The sequence below is a fragment of the Panicum virgatum genome, chromosome 4K (genome assembly GCF_016808335.1).
Source record: "Panicum virgatum strain AP13 chromosome 4K, P.virgatum_v5, whole genome shotgun sequence".
Lineage (NCBI taxonomy): Eukaryota > Viridiplantae > Streptophyta > Magnoliopsida > Poales > Poaceae > Panicum > Panicum virgatum.
The window spans coordinates 26,940,362-26,964,109 of record NC_053139.1 but is presented as its reverse complement, the minus strand read 5'-3'; the positions used below and the strand labels follow the sequence as shown (position 1 = coordinate 26,964,109).

Here is a 23,748-nt window from a genome sequence, read left to right as displayed (position 1 = left end):
ATTAACCCTAAGCCTGAAGGTTTTCCCATTTTGTGCTGGGAGAAGGAGAAGCGCCCTGCCCGGCTATTTATAGCCCAACAGGGAGTAAAGGACGGACCGACCAGGGTCCTCTAGAGTGACCCTAGAAGGATCCGCCGGGCGAAAGTGCGCTCCAACTCAGTCGCGCCCCTTCTGCTTCCTCTTTGTCCCTCGGCTGGCACACTGGCAGGACGGGGCAAGCACGACAGTTGCTCCCGTTCCGCCACGCGTGCCCAGCCACAATGCTGACGGCGAGGCAAGGGCGCCACAGCGAGCAAATCCATAGTCGGGCCCGCGGCATGCGTGCCATGACGATCCCTAACCTAGGCCGTCTGCCTTGTCAAATCAAGTAGGCGTCATGCTGGCAGCGCCACTTACGCCCTTTTGGGGGTCCTGGCATGGCAAGGGGTGCGCGGCACTCGAACAACGGGCGGAAAGGAAAGGAAAGAAAAAATCACTGATCAACAACGAAGAAGGGATTGAGCTAAGGGGGACGAAGCCCCCCGCTAGTTCATTTCAAGAGTTGACCTATGCAAAAGAGAAGACAAAATGGAAAGGGCCCTGTTGGCTGGCGTCGGATTCCTCCTCTGCAGCCTCCAGACCATCGCTGCCGCCTGCTGCGGGACCATCACTGGCTTTGGGGATGAATGTGGCGATGATGTCCGCTGCCAAGCCGTGGGCGAGCCCACGCGCCTCCCTCTCGTAGCCAGGGACGACGCCCTGCTGCATCTCCTCCAAAGGGACGCCAGGGATGCGGCTCCACAGGCTCGTCAGCGTGAACTCCACGGCCTCCGTGGCGAGTTCCCGCGAGCTCACCTCGATGGCCTGACGAAGAGCCCCGTCCAACGCCTCCAGCCGGTTGTCCAGGCGCGCAGGCAGGGGAGGAGGTAGAGCTCATCTGAGGCCTCGCCGCGGGGCGGGAGCTCCACCTTGCCCAGCCAGGCCGCTGACCACACCGCCGTGAAGCCCTGCTCCAGGGCACACACGCCGTCGGCTAGCCGGCGAAGCTGACCGCGGAGCATGGCCGTCTCCGACTGGTGGCCGGTGCGGAGGGCCTCCGCCAGCTATGCCTCGAGTCGGGTTGCTTTCTCGGCAGAGGTGTCGGCACGGGCAACCGCGTTCATGGCCACCCCCTCCGCCTCCACGACCCGGCGGTTGGCCTCGCACAACTGGGAGACAAAGTTGGCCCGGGCGCCCTTGACCTTGGTGGCCGCATCCAGTGCCGCCACGGCGGCAGTATCACGCGCCCTCACTAGACGACCGCCGCACATTCGGTGGCAAACGCGGCTATGGCGGCCTCCCACCGAGCGGCCTCCTCCCGACTGGACACCTCCCGCTCTCGATCGGCGAGCGCCGCCTCCGAGAACGAGACCTCCGACTCCTTCTCTGACAGCTGCCGCTCCCACTCCCGGAGCGTGGATTCCTGCTGCAGGACGTTCGCACGGCCCTTCCCCAGCTCGGCCAGTCCAACCGCAAGACTCTGCTCGCGGGCGGGGATGGTGCTTAGCTCCATCTCCAAGCGCTGCTCCTGCATCACCATCGCCTCCTCTTGGCGGCGGCGTCGATCAGCATCATTTGCACCTGGTCACCGCGGCGCCGGAGCTCTTTCTCGCACATACGGAGGTCGCGTTCCCAGGCCACCCGACGGGAGGCCATCTCGCCAGACAGGTCCCCGCTGGACTGGAGAATGCGCAGGTCATGGACGGTGGCCTTTATCGACGCAACGACCTACACCAGGGTCGGAAGAGCCGATGCCGCCGCCATCTTCCGCGGCACCTCCCCCGGCGTGTTCACCGCGGCGAGGCCAGGCAGAGACGCCAGGGCTGGCTGGGCTATGGGGGCCACCGCCCCAACAATCAGAGACAAACCCGTGAGGGCACCCGATGGTGTGGGCCTCATCTCTGTGAGCCCGGCTGCGGAGGCGTGGGGGCTCGATGCATCCGTGTCGGCCACCTCCGCGTCGATCGCGGCAGGGGGCGGAGCAGGAGTCGTAGCTGGCACCATCTCCCCCCTCTCCGGCGGGCTTGCCTAGCGAGTGGCAAGCATCGTGCCGGCTGTGGAACTGCCAGGGGCACTCCTGCACGACGACAATAGTTGGACTTCTCCGATGAACGGGAAGGGTTACCCATGAAAGGAACTAAAGGAGCAAGCACCTAAAGCCGAGCGAAGGGCACTGCCTCCACTGCGGCGAGAGGACCGCCGGTCGCTTCAGGGCTGGCACCCACAGCGAGGTAACGGCGGCTAAAGACGGCCCTCCCCCGGTCGTTGTCCCAGTGGTCGGCAGGGGAGTCGGAGACGACGATGGTGAGTCCAATAGGATGGGAGAGTCCGAGCGCGGGTAGTCCCCCCCCCGGCTTGGTTCCGGCGCGTCCTCCACCGCTGCGGGATGGCAGCCGCCCCCGGGTGCCAGGCTATTATCGGCCCCGCCTGGAGGGAGAGGCGGCGGCAGGCGGGCCAGCCCCTGCTTGTTCATCGCCGGGTGGAGGCGGAGCACCATCTCGTAGTCCAGATCCTCACACAAGGGGTGAGCCCCCTCAAGGAGGAAGGCGTTGGCCGGGTCCTTCTCCTCCATCGTCAGCTCCAACCACTCGGCCACCATGTGGTCGTCGGGGTTTAACTCCATGCCACGCCCCAGATGACTTACATCATCGTCGCCGGTGTAGAACCATGCTAGATGTAGGCGGGCCTACAGGGGAGCCAGACAATGACGGAAGAAATCGGCGGCCAACATGGTCGACGTGAGGCCGGCCTGCCGGAGCGTCTCTATTCGCCCCAGCACTGATGCCCACGTAGCCCCAAGCACCGGCGCCTCGGTCCAGCGGTTGTTACCAGCCGGCAGCCCCTGGGAGAGATGTAGGAGCGGCGACGGGTTGTCTACCTCGATGTACAACCAGTGCCACTCCCAGTTCTCCCGCTTGTCCCGACAGGCGAGTGGGAAGAAATTGGTGCTACGCCACCGAAAGAAGACCCCACCGACTGTGCGGGCTTGAGGAGCGGCACCGGGGCCGGGGGATAACGACGGCGACCAGCTGATGGCGAAGAAGTGGCGGAACAGCCCCACCGACGGCTGCACCGCCACGAACATCTCGCACGCATGCGAAAACAGCGCCAGCGTGAGGATGGCATTGGGGGTGAGGTGCACCAGGTGGATGGCGAACTCCTCAAGGGTCGCCGTCATGAACGGCGGCACCATCCCCACCATCAGGAAGGCGAGGAAGGTCACCACCTCCAGGGCGTTGCGGGGGGTGGGGAAATCCCCACCTTGGCGGACGACGGTGCCCACCGGCACCACCTTCCGCGCCACCTCCACGCCCTCACCGCCGATGGAGGACGGGACGAAGTCAAGGACGTGAGGACCGCTCGCCTACGGACCTCTGTGAGTCATGGCGGGAGCAGGAGGAGAAGAAAGTTGTGAGCAAGAAGAGGTGCGAGAGCTTGAAGAAGGCAGGGAGGCGTAACAGGACAGCGGCGCCTCTCTCCCCACTTATATACTTATGGGGGAGGGGGGAGGAAGCTTGAGCGACAAGGGGATCACCTGCGGCGGTGCCTCTTCGCCTCCAGCAGATTCGGCACGACCCCCCATGATGTCGACGTGGGAAATCGGCCGAAGCATTGATGGCGGCAGATGTGTGTTGCCCTACCAACGACCCGTTCCCCGGGTCGGTGATGGGCCCGAGGGCTACTGTCAGCGTAGTGGGATCGAGGGGCCCCACTCTCCAGGAGAAGTATGCTGAGGGAAGGCGGAATGCCCTTTCTACTCACGCGAGCACCATCGGGCCAGGCGAAGCCTCTCCGGTGGACCCTACACCTATCTGGGATGGATCGGGCTCGGGCCGCTCAGGGCGGCCGGAAAAGGTCCCTTTCCTTCCCGACGAAGACACCCGCCCGATAGAAAAATCTTTACCATGCGGGCGTCCCCGCGGGTTACCGCGCCACGCCGCCGTAGCCTGTGCAAAGCCCGAGGGAAGGCACAGCTTCCCCGTAAAAACTTCATGATTACGGAGGAGCCATGCAACGGTGAGCCAGCTGGATAGGCTTATCTTTGAGCCACATCACATCAGGGGTAAGTGGGCGGTGGATGGGGTCCACCTCCATTTACTGCCTGTCATTTCATGGTAACTCCCTTCCTGACCCCGGCCGCCTACCCGGGGTTGACCCCGGTCACCCCGTGCAGAGGGAGGGCCCGACAGGTCAGAAGGAGGCCACCCCGGGATGCCCTGCTTCACCTCGAGTCACGCCCCGGACCTCCCAGGGTGCCGCGGCCTTCCGGGGTGCACCCCGGACGGCCCAAGGTGGGCCCGACAAGCCGATCTCTCGGCTGACAAGGAGCAGGGCAAGTTGGTGGACAGCGCCCGCACCCGGCGTGGAGCGTTCACACGCAATGAAGAATATTCCCCATACAAGTTGTATTCTATAAATAGGAAGGTCCCAGGATATGTAAGGGGATCGGCTCCTGATCCCAGAAAACCAACAGGCAGGAGCAAGAACTAACCAACTAGAACACATGACGTAGGGTATTGCGCCTCCAATGGTAGCCTGAACCTGTCTAAAACACTGTCTCACCCACCTTCCCGTAGGAAGATCTCGTTGCGTGTTACACCCCCGATCGAATCTCTAAACGGGGGTTCCCCGGAATCCCTGCTCACGGTAGTCACACACCATCAAAGTGACTCAATCCTCCTTTGTGGTTGATTGAGGGAGACTTAGGGCTAGTGACAGCCCGACTCTTTATGAGCATCTCAACGGAGACATAGCTCATTTGTGGAGTGAACTTCGGTAACAAATCTCGTGTCTTCTTTACTTATTGTTCTTCGTATTGTTCTTGAGCTTGCTTTGACCCGATCAACTTGTTAGTAGCTTATCTCTTGTGTAGAACTTGCTCACAGGCTTAGTTATTACTTCATTTGTCAACTTTGTATTCAAAGGGAATCGTCAAAAGCTAAGTAGATTTCAATTCTCGTTCAAGATTCTCTCCTCCTGTCGGAAGATCCGACCCTACGTCGGATCATCCGGGCCTGGGAAGGCCGGAAGATCCGATATAAGGTCGGATCATCCGACCCTGACAATTTGTTGTCAAGTTTTTCAGGAAAATTTTTTAACAAGCCTATTCACCCCCACTCTATGCCTAGTATCGATCCTTTCAATGGCCGATATCGATTTTATGAAACTATTCGGAAAATCAGCCAATAGTTTCCCTATTAATTAGTGATTAGATTTCTTTCCCTTGTCAATTATAGGTCAAATTGACTGGCATACCCCGAACCTAAAGAACAGAACCTGTACTGGAGATAAGCAGAGCTCCTAGGCCTTTGTGTGTCTTGCTCCGCAAGATTCATCATGTCAAATTTTGCGCCAACAGAGACATTGAAGTAAGGCAAGAAGTAAATAAAATCATGAATAAGCAAAAAATAATAACGTGTGTGACGGTGGGTGAGTACTGCGAGTAGGGGTTCGAGGAAACCCCCATTTAGAGATTTGACCAGAGGTGTAACACGTATGAGGATTTCTTCGGTGAAGGAGTTAGGGTGACATGGTGATTTAGATAGATTTGGACCGCCTGGAAGCATAATATCCTACGTCTTGTGTGATTTATATGTGATGATGCTTGTTGGTGGTCTCCCACTCTGAGTCATCCAGGTCCTAGAGGGAGTCGATCTGGCGGGAATCGGTCCCTTACATGTTGCTCTTTCTACCCTATTTATCCTCCCTCCACGAGTCTTGGGGAAGGGATTTACCGCCTCTGGTATGAATGCGGCGCCTGATGGGGGCGCCAGCCACCTCGCTGGCCCACCCCTATTGGGTGAGGTGCCCACAGGCCTACCCTGCTCGGGGTCGTCCCTTGGGTGCACCCCAAGGGTCTTCTAAAGTCATCCCGCAACGCTTGCGTTTGCAGGATCCTCGTTTTTCTATGCGGCCTAGGTTTGCGTGTGCACCGTCTCGGGGGCGGTCTGACATGACGGATGGTAGCGGTGGCTGGGCTCGCCTTGAAGCCCTCTATCATATGGGGTGACGCGACCCGGGAGGAGTGTCCTCCCGAGCTGGTCGTCACGCTGCCTGTCAATATGTCTCCTCCATAATCATAGTGTTTTTATGGGAAAAGATGCACAGTCCTTCGGCCCAGCTCCAGGCCACAGCGTGGCGCAATAAAAGACCCGCGCCGCGGCACGACACAGTAAAAACCCATTGCCGATTAGTTCCTTCTCGGCGAAGGGAACTCCCTTCTCGGCGAAGGGAACTCCTCTTCCCAGAGGGGGCCTTGCGATCAAGGTTTTTTTTTTCTTGACCCACTAGCTGCTATTAGGCCGTGGTGGGGCCCACCTAGCTCTGATTTGTCCAGGGTTAGGAAGAACCCGTTCCCGTGATACGGACAGTGTAGGACAAGTAACTTTGATCTATCGCCAAATCAGCCTAGCATATGAGCATACATGTTACCAAATTCTAAATAGAGTTCTTACCTAGGAATTTTAATTTATTTTGTTTCTATATGGTTTGCTAAACTTGCAATAACTTTTCATAATGCCAGTTTTTAATTTCTTTACAAGGATATCTATATCTAGTAATATTTAGAAGCAAAATAAAAATTTCTAAAACTAGAATAAAATAATTATAGAAGTCCTGCGGACTCTTTCTCTTTAAGGGCTTATTTGGATTGCACTCTGAGAAAGCTGTCTGTGCTTGGCAACTCATCCAGGCCATCGATTTTGTGCGCCTAGGGCCAGGATGGCTGTCTGGCAGCAGCTGCTGTGCTGGCTGGGTGAGGTCTTCAACCAAACAAACCCTAAAGCTTCAGCCAGGCAAATTTATTATCTCAAAACAAATAAAATAGTTTAATTTCACACGGTGCAAATTGCGAAACCGGCGCATGCCAAACGGCCCTTCGGAGAAATTGGAACACCTGACCTTAAAACCCCCCCGCAGTCCCGCACCCACCCCGCCGCAACCCACCCTGCTCTCGCCGTTATTCCCCCGAGATAATCGACGAAGGCGCCACCACCTCCTCCACCATCTCGCCTCGAGAAGCTTCCATTAGGGCTACTTGTCTAGGGTTTGGTTCTCCGGGACTTCTCCCTGCGGCAGGCGATCGTAATGGAGGGCGGCGGCGCGGAACCAGCGCCCGCGGCGGCGGCGGCCGAGGTGAAAAACCCGAGGTGCTTCATGGATGTCACCATCGGCGGCGAGATGGAGGGGAGGATCGTAATAGAACTCTACGCGTCCGTGGTGCCGCGGACGGCGGAGAACTTCCGCGCGCTCTGCACTGGGGAGAAGGGCGTCGGCGCCGCCACCGGCAAGCCGCTTCACTTCAAGGTTCGTACGGATTGACTGGATCGTCGTGGGGGCTTTGCCTCTGGGCCCTTGCGTGATTTGGTAGGTTGCTGCTGTTTGTGCAGCGGTTTGGATTGGGTTCTAGCAACTCTAATTTTGGTTGCTTTGGCATCTCTCGATTTGGGAATACTGTGCGTTGTCAATGTGCCGCCGTAATGGAATAAAGGGTTGAATATCTGTGAGATTTGACTTGTCTTAATTGTTCTCAGCAAATAAAACCCAAACAACGCCATCTCTTATGTGATCGATTGGTTCTAGGGTTCTGATTCAGATTTCGTAACCTGGAAATAGGTGGTTTTGTTTTGGATGTAGTTTACTCTGCATACATGGATCCCCTGCCTCTACCTGGTAGTTTAGCATTTCAGTTTCTAGGTGAGTAATTTGGTTCTGATGCGATTGTCTAGTTTCTACTATCAATTTGATCCTATAATCTGTTGTTGGCATTGTAAGTATCGTATTTTTTTTGTCATATAGCTGGATATTCCGCACTATCGAGTATATTTGCCTTTGATGTTCCAAGGTTCTGCCTTATTCTTTTTGTTTTTCTTGTTTTTTCCCTCAGCGGTACTGGTGCTGTGATGTCAAATCAGTGTCCTTTGATGGGCAGTGAACTCTATGCACGCACTGCTGCCACCAGTTCTGATACTATTATAAGGGCCCCTCCCTTTTGACTTCACCCTCATTCTCATCTGCACCTTTTGAGTATATATTAACCTTTCAAGTACCACACGTGCTAGCTTTTGGGCACTTCTGTTAATCTTGCCATGTTAGCTGCTGCTGTAGTGTTGCTCAGTCTATGCGCAAACTATTGTTGCTGTAGTGTACGATCAGGTATGTAGCTGCTGGCGTAGTGCCTGAACCATGATTTTTTTTTGTGTTTTTTTGGGTTTCATCCTAACTCGACAAAAGGCTTTGTTGTTGTAGTAGTGTACGATCAGGTATGTAATACAGTAGTATGCCTTACTGTGATTTGATCACATCGAGGTTCTTATGCTTTCACGCACACGCTTTACTGTTTGCAATGGAAAAATGAGCGCAAGAATAGGATAGGGACGACAATTCCTGTGGTACTTTTTGTTTTAGAATATTCTATTTGTTGTCTAGACTCACGAAAAGCACTGCAATTTGAAGTTTTATATAAATGCGTACGAAAAGCCTACAATCGAGCTTACTCAGCAACAGGCGGGCCAGATAGAATCCGCTGCTGCCTGTCTGGTAGTGAGAAATTGGCAGGATTTTGTATTTCTATCGTAATGATACATTCAGAGAATGTAGCCTTTTTTAAGAGACAGCCATCACTGTATCTAGATTCTCTTTGCCGGTTATCTTGGTTTTGATTGTTGTCATTTTGTCAAGGACAGATTTAGTGGCTAGTCGAGTGAATCATGGGCCGTGTTTGGTTCACGCCTTCAAATTTTTTTCACAAAAAGACGAATGCATGCATGAAGTACTAAACGAAATTTATTTACGAAACCTTTTCACAAATGTGTGTAACTTTTCGAGACGAATCTAATGAGCCAAGTTCTACCATGATTGGCTACAGTGATGCTACAGTAACCGCGCCCTAAACATTCTCTACTCATGCGGTCAAAGGCTTTATTAGCTAAAACACATGCTACAGTACCGTAATTATGGAGATTGTTTTGTAATTAAACTTCATTTAATACCTCTAATTAGTGGTCAAATGAACTTTTTCACCCCCTAACCAAACAAGGCCATGCATTGAACAGGGATGTATAAGGAAGGTGTGGTGGTACTGACCAACCTTTCTGATCATCTGCTGGAAACTATATATCTGCCGTGGGTACCTGCACGGTGTTGGGTTTGTTGTGTGACAGTACGACTATTTACACCTCTTTTTTATATTCTTTTTAATCAAGTTGAGAGCAATGCTTGGGATCACTATTTGTCTGAGACCCCTCCGTCAGAGGAACGTAGTCATCGGACGGTTCTCCGTCACGCTCCCTCGCTCACACAGTGCGGTCCTGTTTGCTGGGTGTGGGATCTGCCTTTACAGCAGAAGAGACTCGTCCCTAGCTTCAGAAGTATATTTGTATTTTGTTATTGCCTAGTGCAAAGTCTGTAAGCTAGTAAATGAGAGTAGTGGGTGGTTTAGTTCACCTTTTCTTTGTCTGCTGTGTTGGTACACATGCTTATGTGACACTAGAATTGCGGCCAAATCTTGTCAGTAATCACATCTTTGGTACTTGTTACTATTGCAGGGCTCTTGCTTCCATCGCGTTATTAAAGGTTTTATGGTTCAAGGTGGAGATATAACTGCTGGTGATGGTACAGGAGGAGAGTCAATCTATGGGTCCAAATTTGTGGATGAGAATTTTGTTTTAAAACATGAGAGGAAAGGAATGCTTTCAATGGCTAATTCTGGTCCTGACACAAATGGTTCTCAGTTTTTCATCACTACTACCCGGACACCTCATTTAGATGGGAAACATGTTGTTTTTGGTAGAGTGATAAAGGGAATGGGGGTAGTTCGCTCTATCGAGCATGTCCCTGTTGGAGAAGCTGACTGCCCTACCCTTGATGTGAAAATTGTTGATTGTGGGGAACTTCCTGAAGGCGCTGATGATGGAGTTGTGAACTTTTTCAAAGATGGCGACAAATATCCGGATTGGCCCAATGATCTTGAAGAGAAGCCTGCAGAGGTTTCATGGTGGATGGATGCTGTGGAGTCAGCTAAATCTTATGGGAATGACAATTTCAAGGTAATTTACTTTGTTCAAGTAAATATTAGTGTCATATATCATGGAACCAAATTGGTTTCACAGGTGGGTCAATTCAGAGTGAAATAAGCAAATAACACATTCAGCGAGATGACAGCTATATTTCCTGGCAGAGTTTATATATATATATATACACTTGTCACCAAAGGTAACTTTGTCCTTTAGTTTTCATCATCCCATTATTAGTCTCCCCTTCTCTATCCGATATGTAGTATTTGTCTCCCCTTCAGCCTTTATTAATAATTCCAAACCCATGCGCGCCCCCTAAATCTTAGGAGTCACGTGTTATGAAGTTCTATGCAGTGTTTCTGTTCTATAGATGTCTAAAAAGGTTATTTCCCTATCTGGAGCTGACATCGATGTGTTTATTCTCACAGAAACAAGACTATAAGGTGGCTCTCAGAAAGTACAGGAAAGCTCTGCGCTACTTGGATGTTTGCTGGGAGAAAGAAGAGATTGATGAAGGTAAATATACTGCTTCTAATACACTGTTCAATTTCTTTTTTAAAAAAAATTCTTTCATATACATTCATCATTAAGACACATTACTTGGAACTTACTGGTATTGTAAACTGATGATTGATATGCAGAGAAGAGCACAGCACTACGGAAGACCAAGTCAATAATACTCACTAATAGCTCTGTAAGTTTTGCATTAGAATAATCTCTCCTTACCTCGATGAATGTCTGGAATCTTAGATTTAAGAAAAGCAATGTTCGTGTTACGTCGCTAGCTTTGTCATGGTAATACTAGCACCCAGGCTTTTGGATTGATGCATAGTCTGAGTTACTTGGTTTGTGCGTTCCATTACTTGTTCCCCCTCTTTAGGCCTTACTTCTGCTTATCTTTATAATCCAGTAAACATTCAGCTTTAAAGTAGATGAGCTTTTGAATTTCAATTGACGATTTGGACTAACTCTAGGTTTTAACCATCATCGTTGATCATTGTATTAGACCCCATAACCAATCTCGTGTAAATCAGTTGCTTGAAATTTATGATTTGGTATTCCGTTGGTCTACTGGAAAATAATTACTGCTGTTTGAACTTTCCTTATCATCTTTCTTGTCTGCGGTGTTTCTGAAATCTGAACCATTCTAGCATTACAACTATGAGGATTTATAACACTACTTTGGATTGGATAAAATAATACTATGTCTTCTGAACGTAACTAGCATTATTGCTTGTTTCCTCAAAATAATATATGAAATATATGAGTTTTTCAGGCATGCAAATTGAAGTTGGGAGATTTGAAGGGTGCTTTGTTGGATGCGGATTTTGCACTGCGTGAAAGGGAGGGAAATGCTAAGGCTTTTTTCCGACAAGGACAGGTCGGTTAACATTTTTAGTAATAATAATTTGTTTGCCAATTCCTGCATTGGCAAAGTGATATTCTATCTTAGTTCAAAGTTCAAACTATCCTATATTGTAGGATTGTTCATTGCAGTTCTTTAGTTATTCTCTTGCATAAAATGATGTGTCATGTTTGACCTTTCAGTGCTCTCACATAGTCACATTTAAAGAGTTCACTGTGCAAACTTTCCGTTTTTACTGAACACTTCAGCTGAAATGACTTGTCTGTATGGCATATACAAGGATAATTGACACCATGGTTGTAGGAACCAGGATTTGAGTGAACTGGCTTGTCCATCAAGCTTGCTGGCTGTAGCCCAATTGTCCAGCCTCCGCCCTCCAGTTTAATTGCATTATTAAATTGATATAGCTAAATTCAAAAGACGATATGCACATATTTGCAAATACGCTTAGGTTAATAAGTTTATAGATGTTTTCCTGTCATACAAAGCAAAGGACTATATAGACTATCATGCTTACTTTTGCCTCACTTTATTTCCTAGTTCATGTGGAAATTGAACTGTCTCATGCCAATTTTTTAGTGCCAATCAGGGTCTTCATCTGCCAATAGTTATACTAACATGGATGTGGGCATTTGCTTAAAAACAGTCTAGCCTGCTGAGCAAGGTGGTCTCAACCATGAATACTGCTATAGTCACGTGGTTGTTGTGCAGCCACCTGTCCAACCATTGCCTGCCATAGTGTTGCCCAGCTGACTCTGCTATCCCCTGTATCTCGGTCAGTCTCGTTGTGTTTGGACCCACAACAACATAGGCTCACTAGACTTGAGGTTAGATAGGGCCTCTGGTCAGCGTATGATTAGAAATATATATATAAAAAAATACGGTATCAAGGAGGAGCATTAGAGATATAGGCGGCAGCGGACCTAAGCTCCCTTTGGGTGCCCTATTGCTAGTCCGATTCCGTGTTTAAAGCTAACTGAGGATTATAATGGTAAAAATGAATCTCAATATGGGTTTAATACAGTGCAGCTTTACTATCCCTTTGGGTGGGCCCTTCTTTTGCTGTTCTGGTTGACTTAAGAAAATGATCCTCTAGGAAAAGCTTTAGGAACATGGTGTTCTGTTCTGCCATTTGTTGTCCTCCCATTGGGTATTTATGTCTCAAATTCTCAAGATGTGATTGAGCTGAAATGTATTTCTTACCAAAGCACTTAATGTGCATAGTATCTTATTGTTTCTAACCGATCATGTCCATTTCCTGATCCATTGGATATGATTTTCAGGCACACATTGCACTTAATGACATTGATGCAGCAGTGGAGAGCTTCAAGCACGCACTGGAGTTGGAGCCAAATGATGGTTTGTTCTCTTTACTCTCTATATGATCGTAATTCATAGTTGCAACCGTAATCTAATGGGTTTGTTTTGAAACCATTAGGTGGAATCAAAAGAGAGCTGGCTGCTGCAAAGAAGAAGGTCAGTCTACTAACCTGTCGATGACATTGTAAATTCATGGAGTTGTTCGCTGACAGTTTAAGACCTACAGATTGCTGACAGAAGAAACCAGGAGCGGAAGGCATTTGCTAGGATGTTCCAACCTTCTGGAAAATCTGATAAGAGCAGCGAAGTAATTTTCTAGCACCAATTCATTTTGTTATCCTTCAGACTTGAGAGTTGATGAGCTAATGGTTTGATTTACTATCTTGCATATAGGAGAACAATTGATCTGCAGTTTCTTTCCCCCGGCAGAAACTTTGGTTAGTTAAATCTGGGACACATACCGGGACAGGTCCGAGTCCATCTTAGAACATAAATTTCAGCTATTTTTCTTTAATGGCTTGCTAGATATGCTGACATTAATATCTGTTGCAGGAGTAACAAGGGAATCTTTACTGCAAAAATGAAGATTCCCTATCTTAGATAGAAGGAAACATAGTGGGGGGATGGAAAGCTTTTGTTTTCTTTTACTACAGAAACTAGCAATTCGTGCGTGTGTCCCAGTGTTGTTCTTCATGAAAAACCCAGGACATTGAACTTAACAGTGCAATTTTCAGACGTTGCAGTAAGTCATGCCAATAGACCGTTCCATTGTGTGGACTGGGAGTGGGGACCGTTGTGTCCAACCTGACGATTCGCACCTTTTGTGCGCTTGTTTCACTTTGGTGATGTTTTCTTGGCGCCTTTTGTCTGACACATCTGCTTGTTGCCACTTGCCAGACTCTGAACCAGGCCCGGCGCTTTTGAGTTTTTTCCTGCCCATGTTTTGGTTTTCTGGGTCCATGTCTTGTTTTGGCGTGTCCGTGGCTGAAGTTTGGCGTGCACGTAACGCGTGTCACAGAATGCTTCTCTCTGTCCTGTCTTTCTTGGTTGAGCTCCACAAATTGACGTGGAAATACCTTTCTAGTCTCCTTTTTGTATATTGCCAAATTCAGAACTAAAATAGTGTAGGTTTGGGTGCCACCAACGCTCTGTTTTGAGTAGTAAATATACTAGTAGAGTCTTCAAATAAAAATAGTAGTAAGGAAAATTTATGCAATCACAGCAATGTATAGCGAAGTTGTTGTCAAACTACTTTTAAAGACAAGTATTTTAGAAGAACTTTTTACGGAAGAAGAGCAAGTAATTTGTTTGATGTTCACCAAAACAACTCACGCAGTGAGCGTATATGGTATCTGGTGAATCTTCTACTCTTAATTAATTATTAGACAAAATTAATAAACTAGAAAAGATCGATATCTCTAGAAGTGCAATCAAGATATTTAAAAATCCACTTGCTGAGTATTCTAAAACTTGAGCATACGTGTAGTATTGATAATTGTAGAAGTTGAGTTGGCAAGACAGGCAAAACGCGATGCCGTATATTTTAGGTGCATCTTTAACGAGGTTTTACCAATATTTAAATATCTTGATTGAGCATACCTTCCGTTCTAAACAGACTCATCTAAATAAACATGTCAATCTTCATTATGAGATTTGCAAATATGCATTTAAATATACGCTTTGCACGAAGGAGTTAGTTTGCATGTCTCATATATCGAGCTAAATGTAGCCTAGTGATTATAAGAGCCTCGGTAGCACCTAAAGTCCTGAGTTCAACTCCCCGTGGAAGCGAATATTCTGGGATTTAACGACATTGTGCTTTTAGTGGTAGGCGACGTTCCCGTCGACAGCGAGGCGCTTGTGGTGACTTCGTCAATCTCGAGGATTTGCCGGCTCAGTCTTCGAATATGCTCATAGGGGTAGGATTTGCGTACGTGTGTTTATAGGGTGTGAGTGTGCGTGCATTGTGAGTGTCTGCGTTGTACTGTGTAATCTCAAAAAAATACAATATTATCTATTTAGAGAAAAAAATAAAATGATCTATAATTTAGAACGGAGAGATTAGCAAGTAGTCTCTCTCTCTCTCTAAAGTGTTCACCTTGCAATTAACTTTGCAGTTTCTCGAACAGGCACCTTGCTCCTACCAGGTTAAACCTTGGCGGATTGTGTTGGCGTCTCTAATGTTAATGTCACGCATTCCTTAGCTATATATGTAACATTGTTTCCAACGATAGAAGGGCTGTGCCATTGCTGCGTCCTCCACATGGCATCCTCATCATTCCTCGTAAGCCATACGGGACATGTACCTTGGATCAAGCAAAGCAAGGGCCAGCCAGCCAGCCTGAAGGCTGAAACAAACGGGTGGTGTGTCCTCTATGCTACCGCTTCCGGAATGGCCGGTCCCGATCAGAAAGCAGAGTGGCCAATGGATTGTATATCATGGACCTTCGACGGATCATTGAGCTCCGCACATTCTAATCTTGTCTTCCAAGCTACGTACTCGTCGAAGCACCACAGGAAAAAGGTGTGTGTGGATGTGGACGACACCCTACGCGAGCAGTGCCTAGCACAGTGTGGTTCCATGTGTGTGTAAGCTCTAGAGTCACAGCATTTGTTCTCTGGTAGGTTGGTCGGTTCGGTCCTTCAACGATTCTTAGGAATCAATTGGCCTTTTTATAACCACAAAATTCGAGAACCGAGCTTAGCTCGGTTGGTGAGCGCTGCCGGTGTGCAGCCCACCCGCCCGGGTTCGATCCCCGTCGGGGACGACCCGCGCGTCTCACCGAGGAAAATTCCCCTGAGGGAGGCTGAGCGTGTGTGGTGGTGTGTGGGGTGTGAGTTGCTCAGTAGACGCTTTCTGGGACCACCCACGTAGCCTCACCTGCGTTTGAGCGTGCGGTCAGCGTGGGTGTAATTCAAAAAAAATAACCACAAAATTCGATGAACATAAAATTGGTTCGTGGGTGTAATTCAAAAAAAAAATAACCACAAAATTCGATGAACATAAAATTGGTTCGGGTAGATGGAATGACCACTACTATAACCAAAACTTATTACGTCAATCCAAATTGTAGTTCGTTTGACTCTTTTTTTATTCTAAATTTGATCACTTGTCTTTTTCAAAAAAATTGTACAAATATTACCAAATTTAAGTCATTTTTGAAGATTTTGTATTGATAAAGCCATCCACAACAAAAGAAGTGATATTTTGTACAAATTTTTAAATAAAACGAGTCGAACGCAACTCATGATGCCGTACACTTTCCAGTTACCACGCACTGCTGTGTGGTACACAGTATACTGGAGATGTAGAGGCCGGGATGCCCGCCGATCGTACAAGCGTGACGCTGCAGGGAACGCCCTCGAACAGTTTTTTAAGGCAATTCGCAGCGCAAGCAAGCGTGTGATCTCCCCTTAACGCTGTGATTGTTGGAGCGTGCACGCCTTACATCGCATCGCCGACGGAATCGGTGTCTGCGTCCCAAAGTTAAACAAACCTCTATCAAGAGCGAGCATGCATGCCAGAGATTCAAAGGTAAGCGATTTTCGGGGTACCCAACCCCAGCTAGTGGCAAACGGTCAGATCCCGTGCTGGAAACGTCGACGCGATTTGCGATTGACCATAAGCTGACCCGAAAAAACTCGACCGGGGTATGACGGCTCCCCACCGTATTTCGATGCGATTTTGTGCTTGACCACAAGTTGACTAAAAAGACCCAACCGGAGGTACGACGGATCCACCGTATTTCATCAAGAGCGAGCAACTAAATTTTTTCGGTTGAGAAACCCACTGAACTCTAACCGTGCTAGTATCGGGATTTTTTCTAACTCAGAATAAAATTCACTCTCACGAGAAGTCAGAACTTAGAATCTGAGGAGTGCTACTAGAGTCACCTAATCAATTTAGCTAGAGGCCTATTCGCCACAGGCTGACCTCGCTTTGAGTGTTTGACGGTGGTCAGCTCGTGATCGAAGCACTTCGCGCCCAACCATGCAACACGGCAAAAAAATTGAAGTCCCAGTTAATGGCAACCAGGAGCACAAAGTATGACACTACTGAATTTAATTACTGAAGAAAGGAGCACTCTCAGCATGACGTGATCATACATCATGTATAGTTCTAGGTGGTTCCAGTTAATTACGGCCTGCCTAATCATCTCGCGCCGCCCTAATCTTCGCTCTACAATAATAATGCCAAGGACCCGCACCAAGGGAACACAAGACACACACGACGGCAGATTAGTAGGCAGTAGGAATGTAAAAGCCGTAGCCAGTAGAAGATGATGCCGGATTCCACCTCTCTGTGTCTCACCAACCCCCGCCCGGCCCAGCGGACACCGCCACTAAGCACGCCCGCTAATGGCGCACCAGTGGGCAGTGGCCGCCGGGCCTCGTGTGTTCACGCACACGCCAAAGTGCGGTGCTGCTTTAACCGAAAACTACGATCCATCGTGCGATCCGGAACCAACGACTTGGCACATCAGATCACCTTTTTTTTTCCTACCCTGCTTCCAGGTCTCTCTCTCCGGTCCCGGCCCGGCCAGGCCCCCAAAATTAACGACCCGGCCGCCGGTGGCCGGCGAGCTCCGTCGTCGAGCAACTTCGCGCCGGTCAACTTCGCCCCATCATTACGCGACGCGCGCGTCCTGACCGATCAAGCAAGTCCGACGCTTGGACTCTGGTCGACCCCCCTGCTCTGCTCCTATATATACCCCGCTCGGCGTCGCGCCATGCCATGCCAGCCACAAACCCGAGCGTCCAATCAGCTAGCAAGTGTAGCGGCTGACTGGGTGCGCGCTTGGGCTAGCTTTGTTTGTTTGGCTGAGGCGAGGGCACCTGAGATCCATGGCGGCGGAGGCGAGGAGGAGCAGCAGCGCGGGGCTCGTGGCCGCGGCCGCCGTCGTCGTGGCGCTGCTGGCGCTGGCGCCCGGGGCGTCCCGGGCGGAGCGGTTCGTCGTCGGGGACGCGGCGCGGTGGACGTGGGGGTACAACTACACCGACTGGGTCCTCAAGAAGGGCCCCTTCTTCCAGAACGACACCCTCGGTACTACTACAACTTTCCCAGCTGCATTTCTGTGGCGTTTGCCAACCAACCAACCTCCCTCCCCCCCCCCCCCCCCCCCCCCCCCTCACATTTCTGAATTCTGATGGATCGCTGGCCGCCTGCTGCAGTGTTCATGTACGACCCGCCGAACGCGACGGTGCACGCGCACAGCGTGTACATGATGCGGAACGCGGCGGACTACCAGTCGTGCAACCTCAAGGCGGCCAAGCTGGTGGCCGGCGTCACGCAAGGCACCGGCGCCGGCTTCGAGTTCGTGCTCAGGAAGCGCAAGACGCACTACTTCGTCTGCGGGGAGCGCGGCGGCATCCACTGCACCATGGGGCAGATGAAGTTCACCGTCAAGCCCAAGAGCTCCGCATGCCGGGACTGACCCGCCACCGCCGGACGATCGACCGGATCGGCGTCTTGGCCTTTCTTCTGCATGCCACCTTCTATGATTCCAGTTCAATCGCTGTCCCTTCTTCGAGCTTTTAAGTTATTAATTGATGTATTTACACGGTGTTGTTGTTGCGTTGTGTATTTGTAGTGTCTTGCTATTTATACATGAATGGTTGGCTGAATAAAAAGGAGTGACTTAGTGAGTTGTCAAGTGTTGTTAACTTGTTTCAAGGGAGAATGTAATGAGAATTGAGGAACCATATGTAGTAGTTGCTGCATTAAGCTGCCTGCTTGCTTCAACTGAACATCAAACTCGAAGTCTTTCGAGACTGATTACATAAAGAGAACAACAAAGGTTGAACCTGAACATCAATAAATGATCATGGACCATGTCTGCTTTATTACCCCGAAAGGAGACAATTAAATAAATAAGCACCAAGTCCATGAATGCAGTAAAAAAATGGGAGAATTATATGGGAGGCGCCCTTGCCCTTTATGCAGTCATAAAAAAGCACAACACTTTGTGTACACAGTTTCGACAGACACCCCTCAATTTTGCAGCAAAAGATGTTCCCAGAAAATAACCTCTTTTGATGCAATCAAAACCGACTTCATCATCGTCACTGCTCATCATAGCAGGTTATTTCCGATACTGCATCATTGTTTACCAGAGCTGACAACGACAAGGCAGGTTCCTCCGAGTGCCAACCTGGTGCCCTGCCTCATGCTGGACTACCTGTCTACCTCCCCAATGACAACTTTCTGGAGAATAGAGAATGACGAAGGTTAGCCTAAGAGCATGGCTAATGGTTTCGCCCATCGCTAGCTGCAAAGCACGAGCCAGTAGCGGCGAGAACGCTAATGAATTCAATCAATAGCAGCGCCCATATTTTCTCTCCGCCGGCTTCACACGATTGCGTCGCCAGACGCCCATCTCCTTCTCTCTTCATCTCTCTCTCCATGTAAATATCAACCTGCTTACAGTCCACTATAATACTTGCTCTAAGGTGCTAATGGACGTTGTCTATTGATGGCTGATATCTTTTGGATGCAGTAGCTTGTTCTGAAAGAGAAGTTTGTGCTAGGTCCTGTTGCTTGCTGTCAGCTGTAAGGCCTTGCAGCCTTTTCTTCCTTGCTGAACATGCATCCAGTCCTGTAAGGCTGCTGTTAATTCCATTGTGTAGTGGAGAAGGGAAGCGTCCCCAATTCCCAGGTCAGGTGGAAAAATTCTTGTTTGTCTGAGACACAGGTGCCTGTTCATCTTTTGTGACATGATTTCTTACCATTATCATCGCTGTATTATCAGATAAATCTTCACACCTGGCTCTAACCTTGTCTTCCTTCGGGTTATCAAACCAGTCAAACAATCCATGCTGCTGTGACTTCTTTTCCTCAACCTACACCAATCAAGACATCCAGTACCTCTGTAGATCTCCTTTGCTTTCTCTCCCGGCACACAGTCTCCACAAGCCTCTCCCAACAACTAGCCTCTGGCATAAAGCCCACATCAGCCAATCCATACAATGCCATTGTCGCATCTGCTACGCGCCCAGCATCGCATAGACCAATCAACAGGTTGTTTGAGGCTGCATAGTGAGGTACAAACCCTCGTCCTAGCATCAATCCCAGCAGACCAACTGCCTTATCCATCTCCCCACGGGAGAACAGGCAATTCATGACAATCCGATAGCTCGCGACATTCAACTGAACCCCTTCCAGTGGCATGCTCTCAAGCAGGTCCATTGCCTCCACCATTCGCCCATCTTTACACAGGCCCTCGATCACCAGATTGTATGTGACAACATCAGCCTTACAACCCTTCTCCTTCATCTCCAGAACAAGATTGATACCCTCATCTACGCTCCCATGTCTGCAAAGGCAGCCAATCAGCGCCGTGTAGCTCACAGCATCAGGCTCCACACCAGCACTCCTCATCTCCTCAAACACCGCCCTCGCTGCCTCAATGTCCCCTTCCTTACAGTGCCCATTAATCAGAGTGGCATAGTTGAAGGCATTTGGCTCACACTCGTTGTTCCTCATGAATCCAAAGATGGCACGCGCCTTGTCCACCTGCCCCAGCCTGCAGAATCCATCGATGATCACATTGTACAACAGCTGATCCGGCACAATGCGGTCCTTCTCGATCATGTCCTCAAACAGTTGAAACGCGTCCTTCATCTTACCCCCACGGCAGAGCCCACCGATCAAGGTCGAATAGGTGACCAAGTTCGGCTTCACGTCAGCGCAGGTGTACTCGCGCATTTCGTCGAGCATTTTGAACGCGGTCTCCAGTTCGCCGCTCTTGACATAGTGCTTGATGAGGATGTTGTAGACGCAGGTGTTGGGCCTGGGGAGGTACTTTTTGCGGGGATCGCGCAGGTCGGCGAGGAGCTCGTCGAGGACGCCGCGGCAGCCGCGGGAGGAGACGAGGCGGTCGAGGCAGACGGCGAGCGCCTTGTGCGAGGCGCGGGTCCTGCCGAGCAGCGCGGGCAGGAGGCGGAGCAGCGCGAGCGCGTGGTCGGGCGGGAGGAGGCGGGCGAGCGGCAGGAGCTGCGGCTCCAGGAACCGGCAGGGCGCGGAGGCCGCGCGGCGGAGCACGGCGGCGGCGGCGCGCGGGAGCCGCGCGCGCGCGAGGCGGACGAGGAGCGCCGAGAAGGTGGCGGGAGTGTGGGAGAAGCCGCGCTGGGAGGAGGTCGCGTTGAAGAGGTCGAGCGCGCGCTGCGGCGAGGCGGAGGAGGCGATGAGGCGGGCGAGCTCCGGGTGGTGGAGGTACCGCGGCGGCGGAGGGGAGGGGACGGGAGGCGGCGGGGAGGGCACCGGCGGCGCGCCGCGGGCGGGGCTGCGGTACTGGAGCGGGGAGATCCAGGGGAGCGCCGGCTTGGCGGTGGGCGCGGGCGGGGGTTTCATGGTCGCCAGGTCGGCCGGCGGTGGCGCGGTTGGTCTGCCCGCGTCTCGGCGCTCACGGTGAGGAGCCGAACGGTAGTGCCGAGATGCGCGCGGGCGGCGGAAATGTCGCTGCGGACATGTTTCGCTGGGAGTTTGGAGATCGGGCTCTCCTGCTGGAATGCAAAGTGGATGGTGTGACTTCATCTCCAACAGATTATTCATACATGTTAGTCCTTGAAAAATCCCTCTTCGTAACAAATAATTTTCATGTGAGACGCAAATGAACAATATGACATAAAAATCGGACTAGTATTGCATTGCAAGATGCATTGCATCTATCTTCAACGCAAGCTGAAAAAAAAAACAGCTGCAACGACTTGTAAATGTATTCAGATTTCAGAACTCAGACGCAAGTGAGCACGGGAACATGGTTGAGAAACAGCGGCGGACATCAGAGGTGCCACCGTTACTGTTTCAGCGTCAAGATTGAAAAGACCTATCAAACTGTAAACGGCACTAAAGCCCAATCGCGTTCTAACTCCTCATTCATCACCGGATCCAACAATTCTCTTCTTGAGATCCTCGACTTTGACGAGCAGCTCATCTCTGTTTTCCTGCACATAGTGAAGACATAGATCAGAAGCCTCAACATAGAACAAACGGTGTTAACTAATAAGTGGTTGATAGTAGATCCCACAACCAACAATTTTAACAAGGAATCCTGATTTATAAGACGCATACCTTGAAAAGGAGATACCGTGTGCCGAACCAAATGGTGTACCCAAGGCCTACGATTTCCAGAATTTTTGGGAGCTGCAGACATGACCACAATCAGTCACAAGTACTTTGATCATGCAAAAGGTTGTGTGTGTATGCAAAACTCGATAACTGCTGACCAGGGGGATGGAATCAAGTGCGGAAACAACAGCTGATAGGATCCACCCAGCAAAGAAAGCACCAGTGCCATATATCGCATATGTAGAAATCTCCTCGAAGCCCAGCTGGAGTAAAAAAAATAGCACATAAGGAGCCATCATCCATCAGGTAAAAAGAAAATGACGAATCACAGGATATATGATCAGAACAGGGCAATGAGTCCTTGAATGTTCAGATATAGAAGCGTGCTTAAGATCAAAGTTCTGATTGGAATAAAAGGAACTGTTGAGAGTACTAATGATACCATAATCACTCAATGTACCATACCATGCCATATGTTTATATTGGTTGATAAAACTAAGCTTATTTCCAAATTGTAAGTTGTAAAGAACAAAAACAACAATAGAAAAGCTATTGCAATTACCCTGCTGAACTCTGTTTCAATTAAAGTTCACCTACTTCATAACATACTGGGACATCTAGGGCTGTCATTCCAACCTTCATCACATCAGAACCACCTAGCTTCATTGCTTTTCCCCATTCGCTAAAATGTTGTAGCATTTTTATACAGCTTAGCCCAGCATATATGTAGTATTCTTTAAGCATGGACTACATGCCAGGTATTAATAAGGCTGATTAAAGTCCTTCAGTACATTGAGTGTTCAAATCAGTAAAATGATTTAATATTTTGCAGCGGCATTTTTGGGTGATGCATCGCACAATCTGCTGTTATGGTACAGTTCCTCAACCTGTTTGTTATCAATCAGCTGAATTTCTGATGGGCTCAATTCCTGAATTAGTAACCATTTATCATTGTATTTGGACATTTGGTAACCGATGCATTCCAGTTTCATATAAACATCTTCACACGCTACCTCTCGGAAGCAATAGGACCAACAACCTTCGTGTTAGATAGAAATACTTCATCTTACTGCCAAGCTCTTGGCTAAGAGCATCGTTTCTGAAATCCCCAAAACCGAAATGATATTTTGCGGTGATCATTTCTGAAATGTGAATTCTACCGTCTGCTATTTTTTACACGGATGCAATATATTACAAGCAGATGGGTATGATATTCAACAGTTCTTGAATCTGTTTGTTCTCACTTTTGAGACAGCTAAGTTCCCCCACTTGAGACCGTCGTCGTCGTCCCATGGCCATGGGTTTCATTACTGAATTATTTCTATATTTCGTAGCAGATGCATCCGAATTCCATATAAAACGTAGGCAACAGAACAAACGAAACAACCTGCGTGCGAGATAGAAATACTTCACATTACTGCCGAGCGCCTGGCTAAGCGCGTCGTTGTTCCCTGCCACACTGTCCACGGCCACCAAGCTCTGCTCGAACGGCGCGAACGGCACCGCCACCGGCTGCTCCTCGACCGCGCCACTGCTCACACCGCTGAAGGCCTGGACCCGGCCCTTCTCCTCCTCGCCGCCGGCCCCGGCGAACGCCCGCGCCTTCCTCGCCGCCGCCGCCGCCGCGTCGAGCTTCTCCGCGACGGCCACGAAGGCCGGCTCGGACCAGTCCGCGCCGGCGCAGCGCAGGCTCAGCCCTGTACGAGCGCATCGAAGGAAGAAACGGCCGTCAATTCCGGGGAAAGCGAGCGGGCGGCGAAACCGGCGCGTAGTTTGACGAGTCCGTTCCCCCGCCCGGCCCCACCCTCATGGTACCTCGCGTGGGAAGGCTGCGGCGGCGGAGGGCGACGGGCGCGGAGGACGGAGGCGGCCCGCGTTGGTGGTGCAGACGGGCCATGGCGCTGCGCCTGCCGGCTCTGGTGTTTGTTCTGTTCTGATTTGAGAGCTTTTGGCGGCGGCCGCGA

The 23,748-nt window shown here is 50.1% G+C and overlaps 4 protein-coding genes across 5 annotated transcripts; 2 read left to right on the top strand and 2 right to left on the bottom strand.

Annotated features, from left to right (window-relative positions):
- Positions 1–6,880: 6,880 nt before the first annotated feature.
- LOC120703580 (peptidyl-prolyl cis-trans isomerase CYP40-like) lies at positions 6,881–13,576 on the top strand. 2 transcript variants are annotated; one of them, XM_039987695.1, is made up of 10 exons: positions 6,881–7,323; positions 9,564–10,064; positions 10,460–10,547; positions 10,673–10,725; positions 11,308–11,412; positions 12,681–12,756; positions 12,836–12,873; positions 12,944–13,024; positions 13,111–13,186; positions 13,270–13,576. In XM_039987695.1, exons 1-9 carry the CDS (start codon positions 7,105–7,107, stop codon positions 13,120–13,122), a joined length of 1,173 nt encoding a protein of 390 aa, XP_039843629.1. In that variant the 5' UTR covers positions 6,881–7,104; the 3' UTR covers positions 13,123–13,186; positions 13,270–13,576. The 2 variants fall into 2 exon arrangements, with proteins under 2 accessions (XP_039843629.1, XP_039843630.1); XM_039987696.1 differs by lacking the exons at positions 11,308–11,412; positions 12,681–12,756; positions 12,836–12,873; ... (1 more) ...; positions 13,111–13,186; positions 13,270–13,576 and adding an exon at positions 10,128–10,230 and having other exon boundaries at positions 6,913–7,323; positions 10,673–10,726.
- Positions 13,577–17,386: 3,810 nt separating this feature from the next.
- On the top strand, positions 17,387–18,438 carry LOC120703579 (blue copper protein 1b-like). Its single transcript, XM_039987694.1, has 2 exons — positions 17,387–17,761; positions 17,890–18,438. Exons 1-2 carry the CDS (start codon positions 17,563–17,565, stop codon positions 18,150–18,152), a joined length of 462 nt encoding a protein of 153 aa, XP_039843628.1. The 5' UTR covers positions 17,387–17,562; the 3' UTR covers positions 18,153–18,438.
- A 91-nt stretch (positions 18,439–18,529) lies between these two features.
- On the bottom strand, positions 18,530–21,224 carry LOC120703576 (pentatricopeptide repeat-containing protein At5g18475-like). The gene has a single exon (XM_039987692.1). The coding sequence runs from the start codon at positions 21,065–21,067 to the stop codon at positions 19,553–19,555; it is 1,515 nt and encodes a 504-aa protein (XP_039843626.1). The 5' UTR covers positions 21,068–21,224; the 3' UTR covers positions 18,530–19,552.
- A 92-nt stretch (positions 21,225–21,316) lies between these two features.
- On the bottom strand, positions 21,317–23,748 carry LOC120703577 (protein CURVATURE THYLAKOID 1D, chloroplastic-like). Its single transcript, XM_039987693.1, has 5 exons — positions 23,600–23,748; positions 23,198–23,481; positions 21,943–22,047; positions 21,788–21,859; positions 21,317–21,660 (listed from the first exon to the last, which is right to left on the bottom strand). Exons 1-5 carry the CDS (start codon positions 23,679–23,681, stop codon positions 21,589–21,591), a joined length of 615 nt encoding a protein of 204 aa, XP_039843627.1. The 5' UTR covers positions 23,682–23,748; the 3' UTR covers positions 21,317–21,588.

Coding starts and splice junctions, on each gene's coding strand:
- LOC120703580 (XM_039987695.1), top strand. CDS start 7,105: ATGGAGGGCGGCGGCGCGGAACCAGCGCCCGCGGCGGCGGCGGCCGAG. Junction 11,413..12,680: donor CTTTTTTCCGACAAGGACAG/GTCGGTTAACAT, acceptor TATGATTTTCAG/GCACACATTGCACTTAATGA. Junction 12,874..12,943: donor TGGCTGCTGCAAAGAAGAAG/GTCAGTCTACTA, acceptor TAAGACCTACAG/ATTGCTGACAGAAGAAACCA.
- LOC120703576 (XM_039987692.1), bottom strand. CDS start 21,067: ATGAAACCCCCGCCCGCGCCCACCGCCAAGCCGGCGCTCCCCTGGATC.
- LOC120703577 (XM_039987693.1), bottom strand. CDS start 23,681: ATGGCCCGTCTGCACCACCAACGCGGGCCGCCTCCGTCCTCCGCGCCC. Junction 22,048..23,197: donor GCCAGGCGCTCGGCAGTAAT/GTGAAGTATTTC, acceptor TTTTTACTCCAG/CTGGGCTTCGAGGAGATTTC. Junction 21,661..21,787: donor CACGGTATCTCCTTTTCAAG/GTATGCGTCTTA, acceptor CACTATGTGCAG/GAAAACAGAGATGAGCTGCT.
- LOC120703579 (XM_039987694.1), top strand. CDS start 17,563: ATGGCGGCGGAGGCGAGGAGGAGCAGCAGCGCGGGGCTCGTGGCCGCG. Junction 17,762..17,889: donor CTTCCAGAACGACACCCTCG/GTACTACTACAA, acceptor CGCCTGCTGCAG/TGTTCATGTACGACCCGCCG.